A 15,748-nucleotide genomic window follows, 5' to 3' on the forward strand; every position below is an offset into this window, starting at 1 on the left:
GTAGATTAGATATCGGGAAGAAGTTCTTCCCGCAGAGGGTGGTGAAGCACTGGAACAGGTTGCCCAGAGATGTTGTGGAGGCCCCATCCCTGGAAGTGCTCAAGGCCAGGCTGGATGAGGCTTTGAGCAACCTGGTCTAGTGGAGGGTGTCCCTGCCCATGGCAGGGGGGTTGGAACTAGATGATCTTTGAGGTCCCTTCCAACCCAAACCATTCTGTGATTCTATGATTCTGTTATTGCTCCATGTTTGGGTCCTTGGTTATACCTCAAAGCTTACTGCCCCTGCTCTTGAGCAGACCCATCTTCTCTCTGGCTTATCTATACACAGCAAGAAGACACGATGCACTGCACAACTGTTCATGCACTTAGCCCTTCTGTCTGTTTTCATATTTTTCTACCTCCTTGAGAACAATAAATTAACTTACAAAAGTGCTTACAGCCTAAGAAGAAAAGGTTCATTTGTTTGCATGAGAGGAAAGGAAGAAATGTAAGTATTCAACAACTCCCGCTTTCTCTCTGCATTCTGTTCAGGCTGAATACTGCAGCTTGATGGCAGTGCTTCCATACCATCAAGTTAAGCCAGTTTACTCCCACTGAGAGGAATGAAAAGAGAAATAGCACAAAGAAGAGAGGTAGCATAGTCCAGAGGTTGTAAGAAACGGACACACTTCAGGAAAGCAGGAAACTGCTTTGCAGCACACACTGTTTTACACAAGGAGTAAGTAATTTGCTTGAGGTGTATCTATATCCCAGGAGTCTTTCCATGTTTCATGGGAGAACCGTGAATACAGATATTAAAGACGAACATCACAAATAAAGGGCAGCTAATAACTATGGTGAATAAGGTACCAAAAGAAAGTCCTTGCAGTGCTGTTAAATCATGATCCAACACCTGCATGTTTGAGATTAACATTACATTTGGATTTAAAGAAAAATAACGTGTCTATTCAGCCTTTTGAGGTTGCATTTTTAAGTTCTTTGTAGTAATCACGAGGGCAAGAAAGCTATGGTCTCTTACAAAAGATTTACTCTCACACTAACAACTGACTCTAGGAGATGCTGCTTTGAGGGAGAAAAAAACCCCAAACCAAAAATCCAAGCACAAAAGATCTACTATATTGAGAAAGCAGCAATAAAACCATAGCATCTGGCAGCTGGGAATGTGTGATGGAGGATTACAGCAGGAGTGACAAGCATCTGTTAGCAGGGACAGACACTTAAAAGGGATCATATGGAAGCAGACCTAGCATTCAGAAGAGAAAAGGTTCCCCCTAGAGACGTAACAGGGAGGGAAAAACCCTAACTGTTGGCCTGTTCCTCAGCTCAGGTCAAATTTTCTGATTCCTGGAACTGAAAAGAGCTGTTACGAAAAAATATCCGAAGTTTTCCACTACACCAGAGCCTGGTGCCATCTTCCAAGCAACTCACCTCTCCTTGTAGCATTTTTCAACTGTGCAAACATAGAAAACCAGGAAGAGGTTTACAGAGGCAGGTATTTCTCCACTTCTACCATTTCTGTGTGCCAGGGCAAAGGAACACGTGTGATTGCATTACAGGACTCAGATAGTCAGAGCAACATAGACTTATTCTTACCAGCGTGCACCTGCTTTCTCTGCTCAGAGGTTACAACTAAAGTGAAACCAAAGACTTTAAACAATCAGCCATAACTGGTTTTCTCCCAGTTCTACATTAAAGTCTTTCCCCAGTGTCCAACAACAAAATAAATCTCCATCAGTCACAGGTCAGAAGCCACATCCTTCTGCTGTTGCAGGGCAAAAGGACCATATGCTGAAGTTTCTAGAGCTTGGACATTTTCATTTCAGCTTGGTCACTTTCTTGATCCAGGGCACGTATTTGCTGACCTTTGTGTACACACCAGGGGAATCCTTCCGACCACAGCCGTAACCCCAGGAAGTGATCCCCAAAATGATCCAGCGTCCACCTGACCTCTGACACATGAGTGGCCCTCCACTGTCACCTTGGCAGCTGTCCACCCGCTTGTCTTCAGAGAGGTTCCCAGCACAAATCATACGGTTAGTGAACTTCTGCCCGTAGCGGACCTCACAGTCTTCCCGTGGGAGAAGAGGTACCACCCCCTGCAGCAGGGTTCTCGAATAGGATTTCCCTGGAACAGAACAGACCAGCCAGACCAATTCACCTACAGATAACAGCAGCGACCTGGAGCGACGCAGCTCCGCGCAAAACCAGGTATTTGTACATTTCGTGTCGAGACTGCGGCGCAGAAACAGGCCAAGCTCAGCACCTCTGAACCACCAGCACTTCATAAAACAGTGCTACCAAGCCAGACCACAAAAAAGAGCTGTAAGATCAAAGAAATGGGGAAGAGGTTGGAGAAAAAGGTTAGATCAAAGGATGACTCTTACTCCTGGTTCTGTCAACAAGTAACTTGAACCTTGCTCAATTTATTTGACTTCTCTGAACCTCCATTTCCTCCTCTGTCAAACAAGGTCAGTGTTTTCTCAAGAGAATAAACACAGTAATATTTGTGAAGTGCTCAGTCCTCAGAGAAGTTTTAGAAGATGTTTCAGAGGCATCCAAACATCATTCAAAGGGAGCTCACTTCATCTTTGGCCAGATTTGTCTCTATCTGCTCAAATCTCTTTGTTAGCCCAGTCTTGCCCAGAACATAAGGTACGTGTAGTACGACCTTCCTGTGCCCAAGGTAGTAGCAAGTGCCCTTCTCACTGGGAAAGCCGAGTTTGGTGCACAGGAGAGATGCTAGCCATTAAGCCCCAGTACAGCTTAAGGGAGTTATATGGATAAGCTGCTCCTTGATCCTCCCTGACACCCCAAAGTGACACGTGCACCTGGCGCTACTGACTCCGAAGGCAAATGTATACTCGCAGTTAAACACTTGGGGTAACACCTAAGGAAACAGCTGGGAAGGATGGGCAAGTCCAAAATTGAAAGACAAGCTCCTAGGGCTATTTGCCTTTTGGCAGCAAGTGTTTCTGAACATAAGGCTTTGCTCCAGTCACAGCAGCCCCAGAAAGGTCTCCTTGCCCCAAGCTCTGCAATGCATATTTGATCCTCAAGTGGGGAAGGACCCAACAGCTCGTTATAAAGCTTTGTTGAGAGTTTAAAGCTGCCTCCAGACCTTGCTAATGCATCCATGTCAGGACTCCATCAAGCCCAGCCTGCCTTGAGAGACTTAAATATTTAATAAGGAATACTTTCTAGAATATCCCCTGCTTGCTTTGACCTAGGAAGCTCCATAGCAATGTGCTGCAAAAGGACAGGTACAGACTGCCTTGAACCTAGTACAGAAACCAGCCTCAGAGCCCAGCTGTTCCTGCAGCGATATCCAGGGAGATCGAGCAGGGCAGTCAGAGACATTACTCCCAAGGCCTAAGCCCCCACGTGACTACTACAGTGTCATAAAGGCAGCGGGGGGGTCACAGAAACACGGGGGCCTCCCACAGGCTTTGCACACCAGCTCTGCACAGGACACTGCCTAAGGTCTGCTGTGGGCAAACATGCGTGTAGAAAGGGGAAGAAAGAGAGGACTGTGGCCAAATGGCAGCATTGCTGTCTCCCACAGCTTCAGGGGGATGCTACGGCAACCAAAACTTCCAATGTGGGCAGGCTCAAGAAGCCTGAAAATCAGAGGCAAACACGATGGTACAAAAATGACTTCATCTTCCTGCTCCTTAACACCATGCGCTAGCACAGACAACAGGAGCAGTAAGAACACGGCCTTGAGTTGTGGAGACACAAATTAATGGCCAACGTAGGCTTCTGAACCAAGACACCCCCACCCTTCTTGCCCCTCAAAGCCCCATCACTCACCTGTGTCTCCCCAGCCGGAGATGATGCAGGCTTGCCTGTTGATGTCAGACTTCTCTTTCCTGGCAGGCAGGCAGACAGGCAGAACGTGGTGATTGAAGGAGAGACAGTGCCCCTCTCTGCCACGCATCCGGACCAGGGCAATGTCATTATCGTTGCTGCCAGCCCAGTAGTTCCTGTGGAGGACAATCCGCTCCACGGGCAGCTCCCTCTCAAACTCATCCTTCACGCCTGTGTGGTAATCGCCCACCCGCAGCAGGTAGCGCCGCACATCAACACCAAACCTGGGGAGAAGGAGACCCAAGATCTTGATACTCCTGCTAGGAGGGAAGCAGACACACAAGTCTCAGCTGCTATGAGACTAGACCACATCCTCACAAACTGATAAAACAGCACCAGCTACAGGACTCTGGGACCTCTTTAGCGGGTGTGATAACGCCAGCTGTTGCAGTCAATGGGTCTCCCAAATCACTGTCTACCATGCACAGGACTCTTTCTCCTATAAAGAGGGCTACAATAGTTGCAATAGTTTATGACCTTATCTGTTCAGAGTTCCTTAAAGCACTGAAGAATGGCAAAACACTGCTTCCCTTTAAGTTCTAAAGGCTCAGAAGTTAGGAGGGCAGGTGTAAGCAGTGAAGGATAAAGCAAGCCTCTATTGAGTCATCCCTGTAAGATGACTTAATAAGCTCCAAGATCACATACATCATACCCGAAGGTCTTGGTTTAGAAACTTTGCTCACTTGGTTTGTCTGGGCTGGGAGGATAACCTTGTATGAGGTTATCTTGTTCACTGTTGAGTATCCCTCGGGGCTCCCCACGGACAAACGCACCTTTTGAAGCAGTGGGCTGCAGTCACTACCCAGCAGCTGTTGATCAGTGTCGCTCCGCACAGCAGACGAGTATCTCGACGAAAACCCTTCAACCGTAGTGAGGCCTGCCATGGCCACCCACCTCTGAAGAAGAAACAGAGGAATAATAGGTGTCACGGACGTGGGAGCTGTTTTCCTCTTTTCCCATCCACTCTGGCCCATCTGGGCCCAGCTGCAGTGAATTCTTCCCTAGATAGGCCCACTAGTTCAAATCAAGTTCAAAAATCACCAGTGAAAACGCATTAACGTACTCAGCATTTGCCAGGCTATTTCCAGAACCCATAGGAAAGCTGGAACCAGTTCTGGCTTTCCCAGCAATTACAGGGTAGTACCTGAGAGACTTCTTTCCGCCTATGATCCTTTTCTTACGACGGTGAAGTAGGCGCATCCCACAGACGCCAGACTCTGGACCTGCACAGCAAAGTCAGAGCAGTTGGGTAGGTACCTTAGCCTAAGGATCAACAACTGCTGTCACCGAGTCAAATTCCATTCGCCTTCCCTGAGGGCACTAATCCTCGTGGTAGTCAGCTGCACTGTGTTGTGCATATGGAATTTGTAGAAGGTTTGATCCCATCAGTTTCCTCAGTTCTGGTGGAGGTGCTTACCTGCACTATCTACAGTCTTATGCCAGGAATGGGATCTCTACAGCTACTGCCTCAGTACTCTAAAACCCAAAGTTTGCTCGTGGTTACTGCTGTAGGGAAGGGTACGGTCGCTTGGCTGTGGGGAAATTCTGCAGACTCAAAGGCCTGACATGGGTGGAGCTCCTCAGTCTGGAGCACTCTGTGCTCCTAAGACAAGACAATAAAACCAAGGAAAAAATAGGAGGTGCAGGAGAGGACATGCTCATTTTGTAGGTAAAATTTCAGCCAAAGAGAACAACTACAGGGAAAAAGCATAAAAGCATGCAGAGATCCTGCAAGTGGAGCTCCAGACTTCCGCATATAAGAAATGGGCATGTCACCTGTTCTCCCGAGATCTTGGACCTTCTCTTCCACATAGTCACAGATCACACCAGCATCCTCACTGTGCCAGCACCTGTGAATCCCAGCGTCAGGCCTGACACACTGCCCCAGAGTGTGCTCCGTGCCGCTGCATTCTACGTTGTCTAGATGGATGGGCCCATGGCCTTCACCAAAATAAGCCATTGCTCTGGCTTTTGCCGTACCACTGCAATTAGAGAGAGGGTGGCTAATCTGCAGTAAGCAGGAGGCAGGTGAACTTGATGCACCAACACATTTTAAGAGAAATAATATTTACATGTCACTCCACACACAGACAGTAGTACAGTGAGAATAGGACCCTACTCCCTCAGGCATATGTGGGTATGCCAAAATTAAGAAACAAAGCTCCAGAAACAGGTCCAGAAAGAAGCCACCCCCTGGAGAGCTGTTTCTATCTGTAAGATGAATGAGCCAGAGCTCTTACCTGAATCCCAGTTGCCTGCAAACCACTGCAGCATCTCTGTCTGTCCAGCCATCGTCACAGACACTGCCCCACTGCCCATTCAGGAATACCTCAACCCGCCCCTCCTTGGTGCTTTCTCCATCCACCAGCCGCACAGGAGGCCCTGCAAGTGAAAACACCAGTGTGACGTTCCCAGAACTTGGGTTTTATAGGAAAAGATGAATCCCAGATATCAGTAAGCTTAAAAAAAAAAAAAAAAATAAAAATAGTGTTTCTGTATGAAGACATTTCACCTCCGTGCTGAGTCAGAATACAGCATACATATTAATTTATTAAATACATACTGGAAATCATTAGTGGATCATATTCTGAGTGCTGAGTAAAGAGGAGAGCAAGAACAGAAGTTATTAACTCCTAAGCCAAGAGTAGACAAGCTTAAACACGCCTGGGAAAGAAATCCATTAAATTGTAAAACTATTACACTATTCTAAGCAACAGAAGAGTTCCACATCCAGGAAAAGCAAAAATGTTGGATGCCATCTCTTCCAATAAAAAATGTCTGACACACTGGAAAGTCTCTTGTTGTAAGAGTATCAGGTCTCACAAATGAGGAACTTATGCTAACTTGAAACACATTCACAGTTTTAATGAAAAGTGTGTCACCCACGTAAGAGAGTTCAAATTTCCTCACAACAGCTCCTTGCATCTGAAATCCTCTTGCCTTGGCAAGGTGCGACACTAACATCACTACACACGTTTCCTAATGGGTCTAGCTAAAGGGGTGCCGTGTACCCACAGACGTGGGGCTGAGGCGCCCCATCAGTGAGCAATAGTGCACTAAGGCAGCCATAGCGCCTCGGCTCCTCGAGTTGGTCTTAGAGAATGCCAGCACAATCCTCTCCAGTGCAGTTTCTCTGCAGGTCTGGCTGCAGGACTGGTGGATGCTCCGCCCCAAGACAGCCAGGGCTTGTCCCTAGGATTCCTCCTCAAAAAGCAGCCCCGTCACTGAAACAGCACAGGGAAAACTCCCACATCTGCCATGGGGTTCCAAAATAACAGACCATCAGGTGACACTTCCCCACTGTCCAGAGCAAGAGGCAAGGTGAGTTACCCAGGCTGCCATCCATGACTGTGTTGCTCTCCGGGGAGCAGCGGATTCCCACATCCTCAGCATGTGAGCAGTCATGCTGTCCCCAGTTGCTGTGAGGACAGTCCAGGAGGGACAGCTCTGTCCCCACACAAGCCACATCATCCAGTAAGATAAAGCCTTGGCCAGCAGCATAGTCCCCCTCGGAGGCCAGGGTAGCAGGACCACTAGAGGAAAGAAACAGAACACATCAGATTCACTAAAATTCATTACTCCCACAGAGGGACCCAAGCTCAAACCCAAAGGGAAACTCCCCTGCAGAGCTCAACTGTGATATTGGTGGCCTCCTGACCCAAACCGTGCAGTGACACACAGGATGGCAGCCAGGCAGCTTGCACACCTCCCCTGCTTCAGTTTCCAGGGATGCCCACTCAGACCAGTTCATTTTCTAGTGTCTGGTCAAAGGCACAATCACGGGAGCACAGAGGGCCAGCTACACCACGGGGGCTGCTTTGCAGACATGACACCAGGTACATCTGTCTGGGGAGGGGCTAGCAGAGGAGGCATAAAAAAAATATCGACATTTAAGTAATTCTTTTTATAGGAAGCGGCTACTTGGAACTGAAATGCAGAAAGCTTCAAACTTTCAGGCACTGCAAGAGGTGACAAACGTGGTATGTAGCTGAAATCAGAAGGAAGAATTTAGTTTTGTCATTTTTCAGTCTATAAAGCTGAAAGTTTACAAGGATATCCTAGTCAGATTTAAAAATCCACAAAAACCAAAACTTTACTGTCTCCAAGACTACATTATCCTGATTTTAAATCTTCCTCAAACTCACACATGGAGGAATGGCAGGTCAGCAACTGGCTGAAAGAAAATCATTAAGGAAATCCCTAATGCTACGCTTTTTTTTTTCCCTGATGGTCTTCATTCCAGGTGATGTGTCTAGGTGACAGAGCAGAGGGGTGGCAGTGCTGAGCTGATACACCTGCAAATCTAAGGAGTGTTAAAGAGAACTTTCTGACTCTGGTGAGAGGTTCATAAAGACAGCATCAAGCCTGTTATCTGCTTTCAAAACAGGCTGAGGCAAGAAATAATAAAGATTTCCCCCCCACCCCAGAAAGGATGTGGATATCTATTAATCTTTCCTGAATAAAGCTGTATAATGGCAATCACCCTTCTAATAAAGAGAGCACTGAAGGATTAAGGTCCAGCCCATCTCAGTGAAGGGTGATGGAATAAAATCCTTGAAATTAGGAAGCACAGACACTACAAACACCCACAGTCCTACCTGAAGCCCAGCTGCCTGCAGACCACCTGGGCACTGAGGTCTGTCCAGCCATCATCACATATTGTGCCCCAGTCTCCATTGTAATAAACTTCCAGCCTGCCTTCGCTGGGGCTGCGGCCACCAGCCAGCCTGACAGTGCCCTCTGCAAGGGTGGGAGAAGGGAAGGTCAGCACTCGGCAGGGGAGAAAAGAAACAACCTGTGCTCCGCTGACAGACTCCATACAGCCCACGAGTGAAAGAAACCAAAGACACAGGTATCTGTGGGTACTCAAAAACCAAATATTGATCACTCCCAAACATGCCCATCTGTCAGGACAGGATTCACCTCAGCCTTTCCGTGCCACCAACCCATGGGAACACCACCAAGCTCAGCTCTGATCCATTCCCACCTGCTGCTTGCTCTCTGTCTCTACATCCGGCAGCCCTTGAGGGAGCCATACACAGAGGCCCCCCAGGACCTGCAGCAGGGGTTTACCTGCTGAGCAAGCCATGTAAGACGGGAGTTGGACTGCCTGCACCTAACGGGCAGAGCGCTGCAGATCTGTACCTGTGAAAGGGTCACAGGACACACCAGCATCTTCAATGTGGTCACAGTTTTGCTGTCCCCAGTCACTCTTCTTGCACTGGTCAAGTGAGAGTTCATTGCCTGAGCACTCCACTTCATCCAGCAGGATCGGGCCAGATCCTTGCCCATAGTGAGCCCATGACAAGGCTTTCGGGTTCCCACTGCAAACATTACAGACACATACGTTCAGTAAGGTAGGTCACAGTCTTGTGCCCTCAGATTCGGCCTTGCACAGGGACTTCCCTATGCTGGGCCAGTGTCCTCCCAGACACAATCTGTATTTCTGGCACAGTGGTGTTAACCCAAACATGTTATTGGAAAGTTTTGTAAGGAGACCTTCCAAGAAAACGCTGTAACAAAGATGTGCCTGCAACATAAAGTGTTGAGACACCTGGGGAGTTGTGAGGATAATGATGTTTTCATCTTGGTAACAGGCAAAATTCCCAAAGTTTGAGGGATCTCAAATTTGAACCATCTATTTTAAAGAATTCTCTATCAATGTGATTTTTCAAGAATGCTCAGTATGCAACAGCTCCCATGTTAAGCCCTGAGTGGCACACAGAAGAATGAGGTGCTTTCTCCTGCTTTCCAGTCTGAAGAGGATATGGGCAGTCAGTGAGGTGTTTAAACTTAACCAAGAAAGCAACTGTAGCTCACGTGTGGAAATCACCATGACAAGTTGTCACTGAGACCAGGAACGTGCATTACGATGTGTGTGCAAAAATAACAAACAGGGATAAACACAAACAAACCTTGGATAAGGACAGACCAACTCTTCTTTTTTCCCCACAGCATAAACCCATAAGACTGACAGGAATTAAGTACAAAATCCCTTTCAAGGATGATCAGTCTAGAATTGTCTTTACCAGGTTTCTATAGACCTCCTATAAAAAGGGCTGGTACTTCGTTGAAGGGACATACTAGTGTTCTTCATTCTGCCTACTTCTGTTACCACTCCGTGACATACAGTGGAGAAATTACCTGAGTCCCAGCTGCCTACAGACTACTTCAGCATCCCGGTTGTCCCACTGGTCGTCACAGATGGTACCCCACTTGCCATCATGGTAAACCTCCACTCGCCCTTCAAAGCTCTCCTTTCCCCCAACTAAACGTAGCGGGGCACCTACACCTGTGCTTCAAGAAAGGGACAGAGAGCACAACAGAAAAAGACAGAAACAAAGCACATCCAGCAGTTCAAGACACAGAACCATTCACCAGCCAGAGGAGCTCCTGGGATGCGTTTGTCCCACCCCACCACACTGTCTCCTCTAGATCCCCTCAGAAGCATCTGTGATTGCAGCCCACAGTATGGGGTGCTGCTGGTCCAGAGATGGCTCTTTGACTGGCTGCTATGGTGACTAGGACTTTGCTGCCTGCAGACAAAAATCTGGCTTGATAAGAAGGAGATGTGGTCATAAGCAACAGCCATCTTGGAAGTGATTGTAGAAGTGTGCCCACTCTGAGCATTTGGCATCAGGAAAGGATGGATAATTTTCCACTAGAAGGAAGATATCCACCTCTATAGCAGGTGAAAGAAGAATACGCTCCAATTATTTGCTCTCTACAGCTTCACAACTTCAGAATTTACATCTTATTAGCAACACTGATGCAAGAAACAGGGAGCGAATGTTCCCTGGAGATTTACCTTCTGGAGGGACACAGGTTACCACGGCACTCCCCTGGTTACAAGCTCCTGACGTAGCTTCCTGGTAGCCACACTGCAGCAGGGCTTTCTCATCCCCATGGCAGTTTGCTGACTGCAGGTGCAGGGGAACAGGCCTCAGACCCGGGTGACTCTTCTTCCCAGCAGTGCCGATCTCACTGGTACAGAGAATGCAACAGAGGGATGAAAAGCCGTAGCGCTGCTTGACTTCAAAGTCCCCCTCAGGTCTTATGACTCTCTAGTCCAGTCGTGCCATTTCACATCCCAGTGAGCCCAGTTGACTAGGATTGGATAAATGGGTGGTCATTTACTGTCTAATGGGAAAGCACAAGCAAGTACAAAGCATTTCTCACAACCTAACCCATTTTGTGTTCCTACTTACTGCAGAGGAGTTGGTCTGGCCAGAAAGAGCACCCTTGTTTGAGAGTCATAAGCAAACCCATCAACAGACTGAATCAGCCAAATACCTGAATCAGCTTGTTCCTTATCTGTGGACCTCACGTCCTTGCTATTTGGAAGTTTAAAGGTCCAAACCCCAGATTCCCAAAGAGGGTTCACACTCTCAACATTTCTATTAAATCACTACGGTAACTCCAGCTGATAATACTAAAAAGGGGATACGATCTCACAGCTCACTCATTGCAGTCTGGAGCACCAAGCAGAAGCTACTGTTTTAAAAATCCTTGCAAATGCTGATTTGGGTTGGGCACAGCTACAGACAGAAAACAGTACAAAAGGACCCAGGTAAGTGGGAAATGAGCCCACAAAACAAACTCCTCTCCCCTGGCCAACACATGATGCCAGAGTGACTGTAAGCACAGAGACTGTTCTTTCCAAGGCCACGTGAGCACGTGACTCTCGCAACCAGACTAAGGTTCCCACCTGAGACCTAGCTGCCTGCAGACAACACTGGCATCCCAGTCAGTCCAGTGGTCAGCACAGATGGTGCCCCAGAGTCCACTGAAGTACAGCTCCACACTACCATCTTCAGCCAACCGCACAGCACCTTCCAAAAGAGAAAAAAACCAAAGCTGCTATCTTCTGATGGAGGTTTCAGACCAGCAATCTTAGACTTGCATGTAGCTGACCTGAACTGCACTTGGCTTCTCTCATCCCCATTTTGCTGGTGCTGTCACTAAAGTGACTTGTCTGCAGGAGTGCAGGATGTGGCACCTTCCCCGTTCCAGCAAGGGCTGCTCGGGCGGATAGATGGTGCTATGTTCTTTCTAAAGTCATGGTAGTATCAGCAGAAGGTCCTGGATGTTCCTTCTGTGAAATGGGGATGACTTCACATGCTGCCTTGAAAAGGTGTATGGAATTGGCAGAGTCTCTTAATTCCTTCTGACACTGCACTGATTTATTTTCTATCAACCACCTCATCCGTGAGAGGCTGCAGCTAGATGCTCAGTAACAGCAGGTGAAATCTCTAATTTCTCTAAGAACAGCAAGCACCAATGTAAATGCCCTTTCAATTCCCACTGCACCACAAATAGCTACCACTGTTTAGAAAGCCCATCTTCCTCGCTCAGTCATGTACTGGGAGAAGGATACACCTGTCTGTAGCACCGCAGTGCAGGCACACAGCACAACTACAGCTGTATCCTTCACTTTAATGCAGCCATCTTTGAAAGCACATTAAACTGGTACTTAATTCGTTCTCCAAAATGTGGGAAAAGCAAGGAAGGTCAGAAAAGAGAAGGATGAACAAAACATTTTCAAGAATGTTGTGCTGGAGTCAGCGCGCTGAGAGAGCTCAACTCCCTTGCATGGCTCAAAGTAAGCAGCAGTCCTTGTGTCAGCACTGTGAGGAATTTCAAAGCAAGCCTATGACCTACCTTGCACAGAAGATTTACATGCATAGCCACAGATTTTTCCTTGTTATATTTGAAACACTACACTTATGTGAGGAGAGCTCTGATATGGACACTTAAGGAGCAGAAGTGGGTCGTTTTCCACATAACTTAAACTGGTTTCAAAGTGGCATAAGTTAGCAGTAAAAAAAAAAAAAAGCCTCCTTGTATGAGAATAAGAACATCTATGCAAGGCTTTATGGTTAGAGCAGCTTAAATCCACCCCCTACTATCTACAGACGTTCTTCTCCCACACAGGCTGGCCTCCAGTCCTAATTATTTCGACAACTGGGGACAGTTATTATACTATGCTTCTCTCAGTGTGTCCCACCTGCTGCTTGCAAGTCTGTGCAGCACACGTTTCTGGCCTGAGCCCCCCGAGACAGTGCAGCCAGAGTGCTGGGAGGGACACAGAGCAGCCCTTACCTTGGTTGCAGTTGCAGTTAGCCCAGCCGATGGCCCCTGACGCCAGCCGGTAGAAGCACCAGGGTGTAGTCCCCCCGTCCGGGTTCCTGCAGTGGTTGTGGTCCCCCAAGCCACGGTCTGGGTACTGCTGAACGTAATCGGGGAACTGGGCCCAGCTGAGGCACTCTGCCCCGGCCTCAGTGACCGCCAGCGAGCCGTTGTAATACCCGAGCGGTCCGACACCACACACGCTGGACGCTGGGCACAGGAAGGGAGCTGTTAGAGTCACTTCAGGCATCACGCACCGAGGCTCAGGCAGGGTGGGAGATACCAGCTGATCTCCTGAAACACCTCCTGTGCCTGCAGTCCTGATTGCTACGTGCTTGATTTCGATTCTACCACTTTTCAAGGCAGCTGCTCAGAGAATGTTTATAATATGCACTATCTAAAAACTGCATTGGTCTGAAAGTCACGAACTGCCCAGACAGGCCCTTCAAATGTGTTAATTCTGGGCCTAAACAGAGACAGTTTGAACTGGTTCCCATTACTGTTCACTGCAATAGATGTATTCACTTACTCTGGAGCAGCACTTGAGCTTGGCACACACTCCCCCACTTCCTTCCCCACCTGCTTTGGCACCTGAATAAGATACTCTTAAATTTGATCCTAGGCTCTTTAGAAGATTAATTGCCTGTCTAAATTGATTGAAACTGAGAAGAGTTTAAAATTAGCTGTAATTTCATTCTACAAGGAAGCAGGAAGGTGGAAAATGACACTCTATTTCATTGTATGTATGTTCCCTATACACATTAGCATATCACCTAGCTTATCTGAACTTGGCCAATGTATAGGAAATGAAAGGAAACCTATTTGGAGGAGAAGTGCAGGTACTAATGTTGCAGGCCAGTGCCCATGTGAAATACCCCATGCAAAGAAACCCCAACAATTAATTTAATATGGTCTTTAGCAAAAGAAGAAAACGCACCATTCATGACCCTGAAATAAGAAAGAGGGAAACCAGAACCAGATTCTGTGCGAGGGTGGGCTTTTTAGAGTCCATAACATGGGAAGAGCAGACTCAGAAAGGGAAAACACAGCTCTGTCCACTGAACCAACAAAAAGGAGGCACCACTTTCAGAAAACCCTTCTGCCATAAATACCTGTAGGGCAAACAGCAAGGGTACAAAGTAACTTTGCCTCATGCCATTTGCCTTCTAGCTGCTGCCAGGCCCGGAGGGGGTAAGTGACAGCTGAGGTTAACTGCAGGGTACAAATATGAGAAGCAGTAAGGGGTAGGTGTCTGGAAAACACACCGTGTGCTTCGCATCAGCTGGGACCCTCAGAGGGGGGTGTATGAGAATTCAATAGTCATCAGAGCCAATGAAAGGTGAGCATAAAAAAAGATGGAGGCAGAGAAAGAGATGAAAGGAAGAGAACATGTGGAAGGAGTACAGAACTGCGAGAGTATTATCATGGAGAAAAGAAAGTGGCCTGGCCATTTTGGGAAGGTTATAACTAGACATCAAGGCAGAAAACGTTGAAGAAGTGATGGAAAGAAAGGAGGAACGCCATTCTGCTTGATGACTGAATTAATAGCTTCTTGTTCTTACCTGCACTCTGCAAATGGTTTTGGTTGGGCTGGGATCCCAGGAAAGCCTTGGAAAAGAAACAGAGCAAAAGCAGAGAGATGGTTATCCGATGAAATAAACATGGACATGCCCTAAAAGCTGCTCAGACTTCTGCTGCTTTAGGCAAACACACCCTAGTAACCAGCCTCTTCCCCCCTCTCCCCATTGCTCCTCTTCAAAACCAATCACAACTCTGCCCACTAACAGCAAAATTAATAATTACTGGCCTGCAGAGATTTACCCTTGATCTAAGCACTGCATTACAGGGTTCTGCTTGTTCTTTTCCAGTAGAACTGGAAGCCTGAGTGAGATGCCTATGGAAGAAAATGCTAGAAGAAAATCATTGTTACCAGTAAGAAAAATAATGAATAACCACCCATTCTCTCTCCGTTTACAGGGCATGCCATCTATGGCCACAGCAGCAGAGATGTATCTACATGATGGGATGATGCCCCCAGGGATCCCTGTTAAAACAGGAATAAATATCCATGTACAAAGTTGGAAACACCTATAGAAGAAAATCCAACAAGGCTTTTTGAGGATTTTGTTTTTAATACATGAGAATATGATATGGCCTATGGTATTATTATCCAAACGGGGTTAAACAGCTAAGAACAAAAAATACCCAAAACAAACAAACATACAAACACCCAAACAAACAAAGCCCTCAGAACTCCAGCATCCTGTCAGGCCCCAAACGGCACTTCCTCTTATAGGCAGTGTTTTTTGTGGTTGTAAGTTGACTGCTGACTGAGAGATAGGGATCTCCATTCAACACCATTACATGGTGTGCAGGCAGGTGCAAGACTTCACATACCCCAAGTGAAAAGAAGAATCTGTACATGCTTCTGCTAGCTGCTTGGAGTTTCATTCATTTCTAAACACTGTCTAATGAACATTTCTAATACTTTCACATGTACAAGGAGTTGTAATTCACAGAGCAGAAGTGTGCATATAAAGAATACTAGTTATTGGAAATGGTTCTGGTTTTCTTCAAAATACACTAATTTTGCTTCTCTCAGCTTCACCTCTCCCTGGAAAAGGGGAAGACTAAAATTTGGAATTAAACCAAATCCACCCCTGGAATAAGCGGAGACAGTTCCCATAGATACCTGACAAGAACAACACCTACTCATGGCAGGTGTAATTTTCAAATCAAGTTTATGATTACG

The 15,748-nt window shown here is 47.1% G+C and overlaps 1 protein-coding gene across 1 annotated transcript in view; it reads right to left on the reverse strand.

Annotated features, from left to right (window-relative positions):
• Positions 1-1,480: 1,480 nt before the first annotated feature.
• Positions 1,481-15,748, reverse strand: part of LOC104506112 (neurotrypsin-like) — a 15,377-nt gene continuing 1,109 nt past the window's right edge. Inside the window, exons 2-15 of the mRNA XM_010146941.1 lie at positions 14,559-14,604; positions 12,970-13,206; positions 11,576-11,699; positions 10,676-10,851; positions 10,012-10,159; positions 9,013-9,191; positions 8,466-8,607; positions 7,198-7,400; positions 6,108-6,249; positions 5,644-5,849; positions 5,012-5,090; positions 4,641-4,763; positions 3,811-4,091; positions 1,481-2,125 (exon numbers count right to left, since the gene is read on the reverse strand). Of these exons, the coding sequence (XP_010145243.1) occupies positions 1,815-2,125; positions 3,811-4,091; positions 4,641-4,763; positions 5,012-5,090; positions 5,644-5,849; positions 6,108-6,249; positions 7,198-7,400; positions 8,466-8,607; positions 9,013-9,191; positions 10,012-10,159; positions 10,676-10,851; positions 11,576-11,699; positions 12,970-13,206; positions 14,559-14,604 (2,397 nt within the window). The 3' untranslated portion in view covers positions 1,481-1,814. The remainder of the gene's footprint in view (positions 2,126-3,810; positions 4,092-4,640; positions 4,764-5,011; positions 5,091-5,643; positions 5,850-6,107; positions 6,250-7,197; positions 7,401-8,465; positions 8,608-9,012; positions 9,192-10,011; positions 10,160-10,675; positions 10,852-11,575; positions 11,700-12,969; positions 13,207-14,558; positions 14,605-15,748) is intronic.

This window comes from Eurypyga helias, unplaced genomic scaffold (assembly GCF_000690775.1).
Source record: "Eurypyga helias isolate BGI_N326 unplaced genomic scaffold, ASM69077v1 scaffold37802, whole genome shotgun sequence".
Classification (NCBI taxonomy): domain Eukaryota; kingdom Metazoa; phylum Chordata; class Aves; order Eurypygiformes; family Eurypygidae; genus Eurypyga; species Eurypyga helias.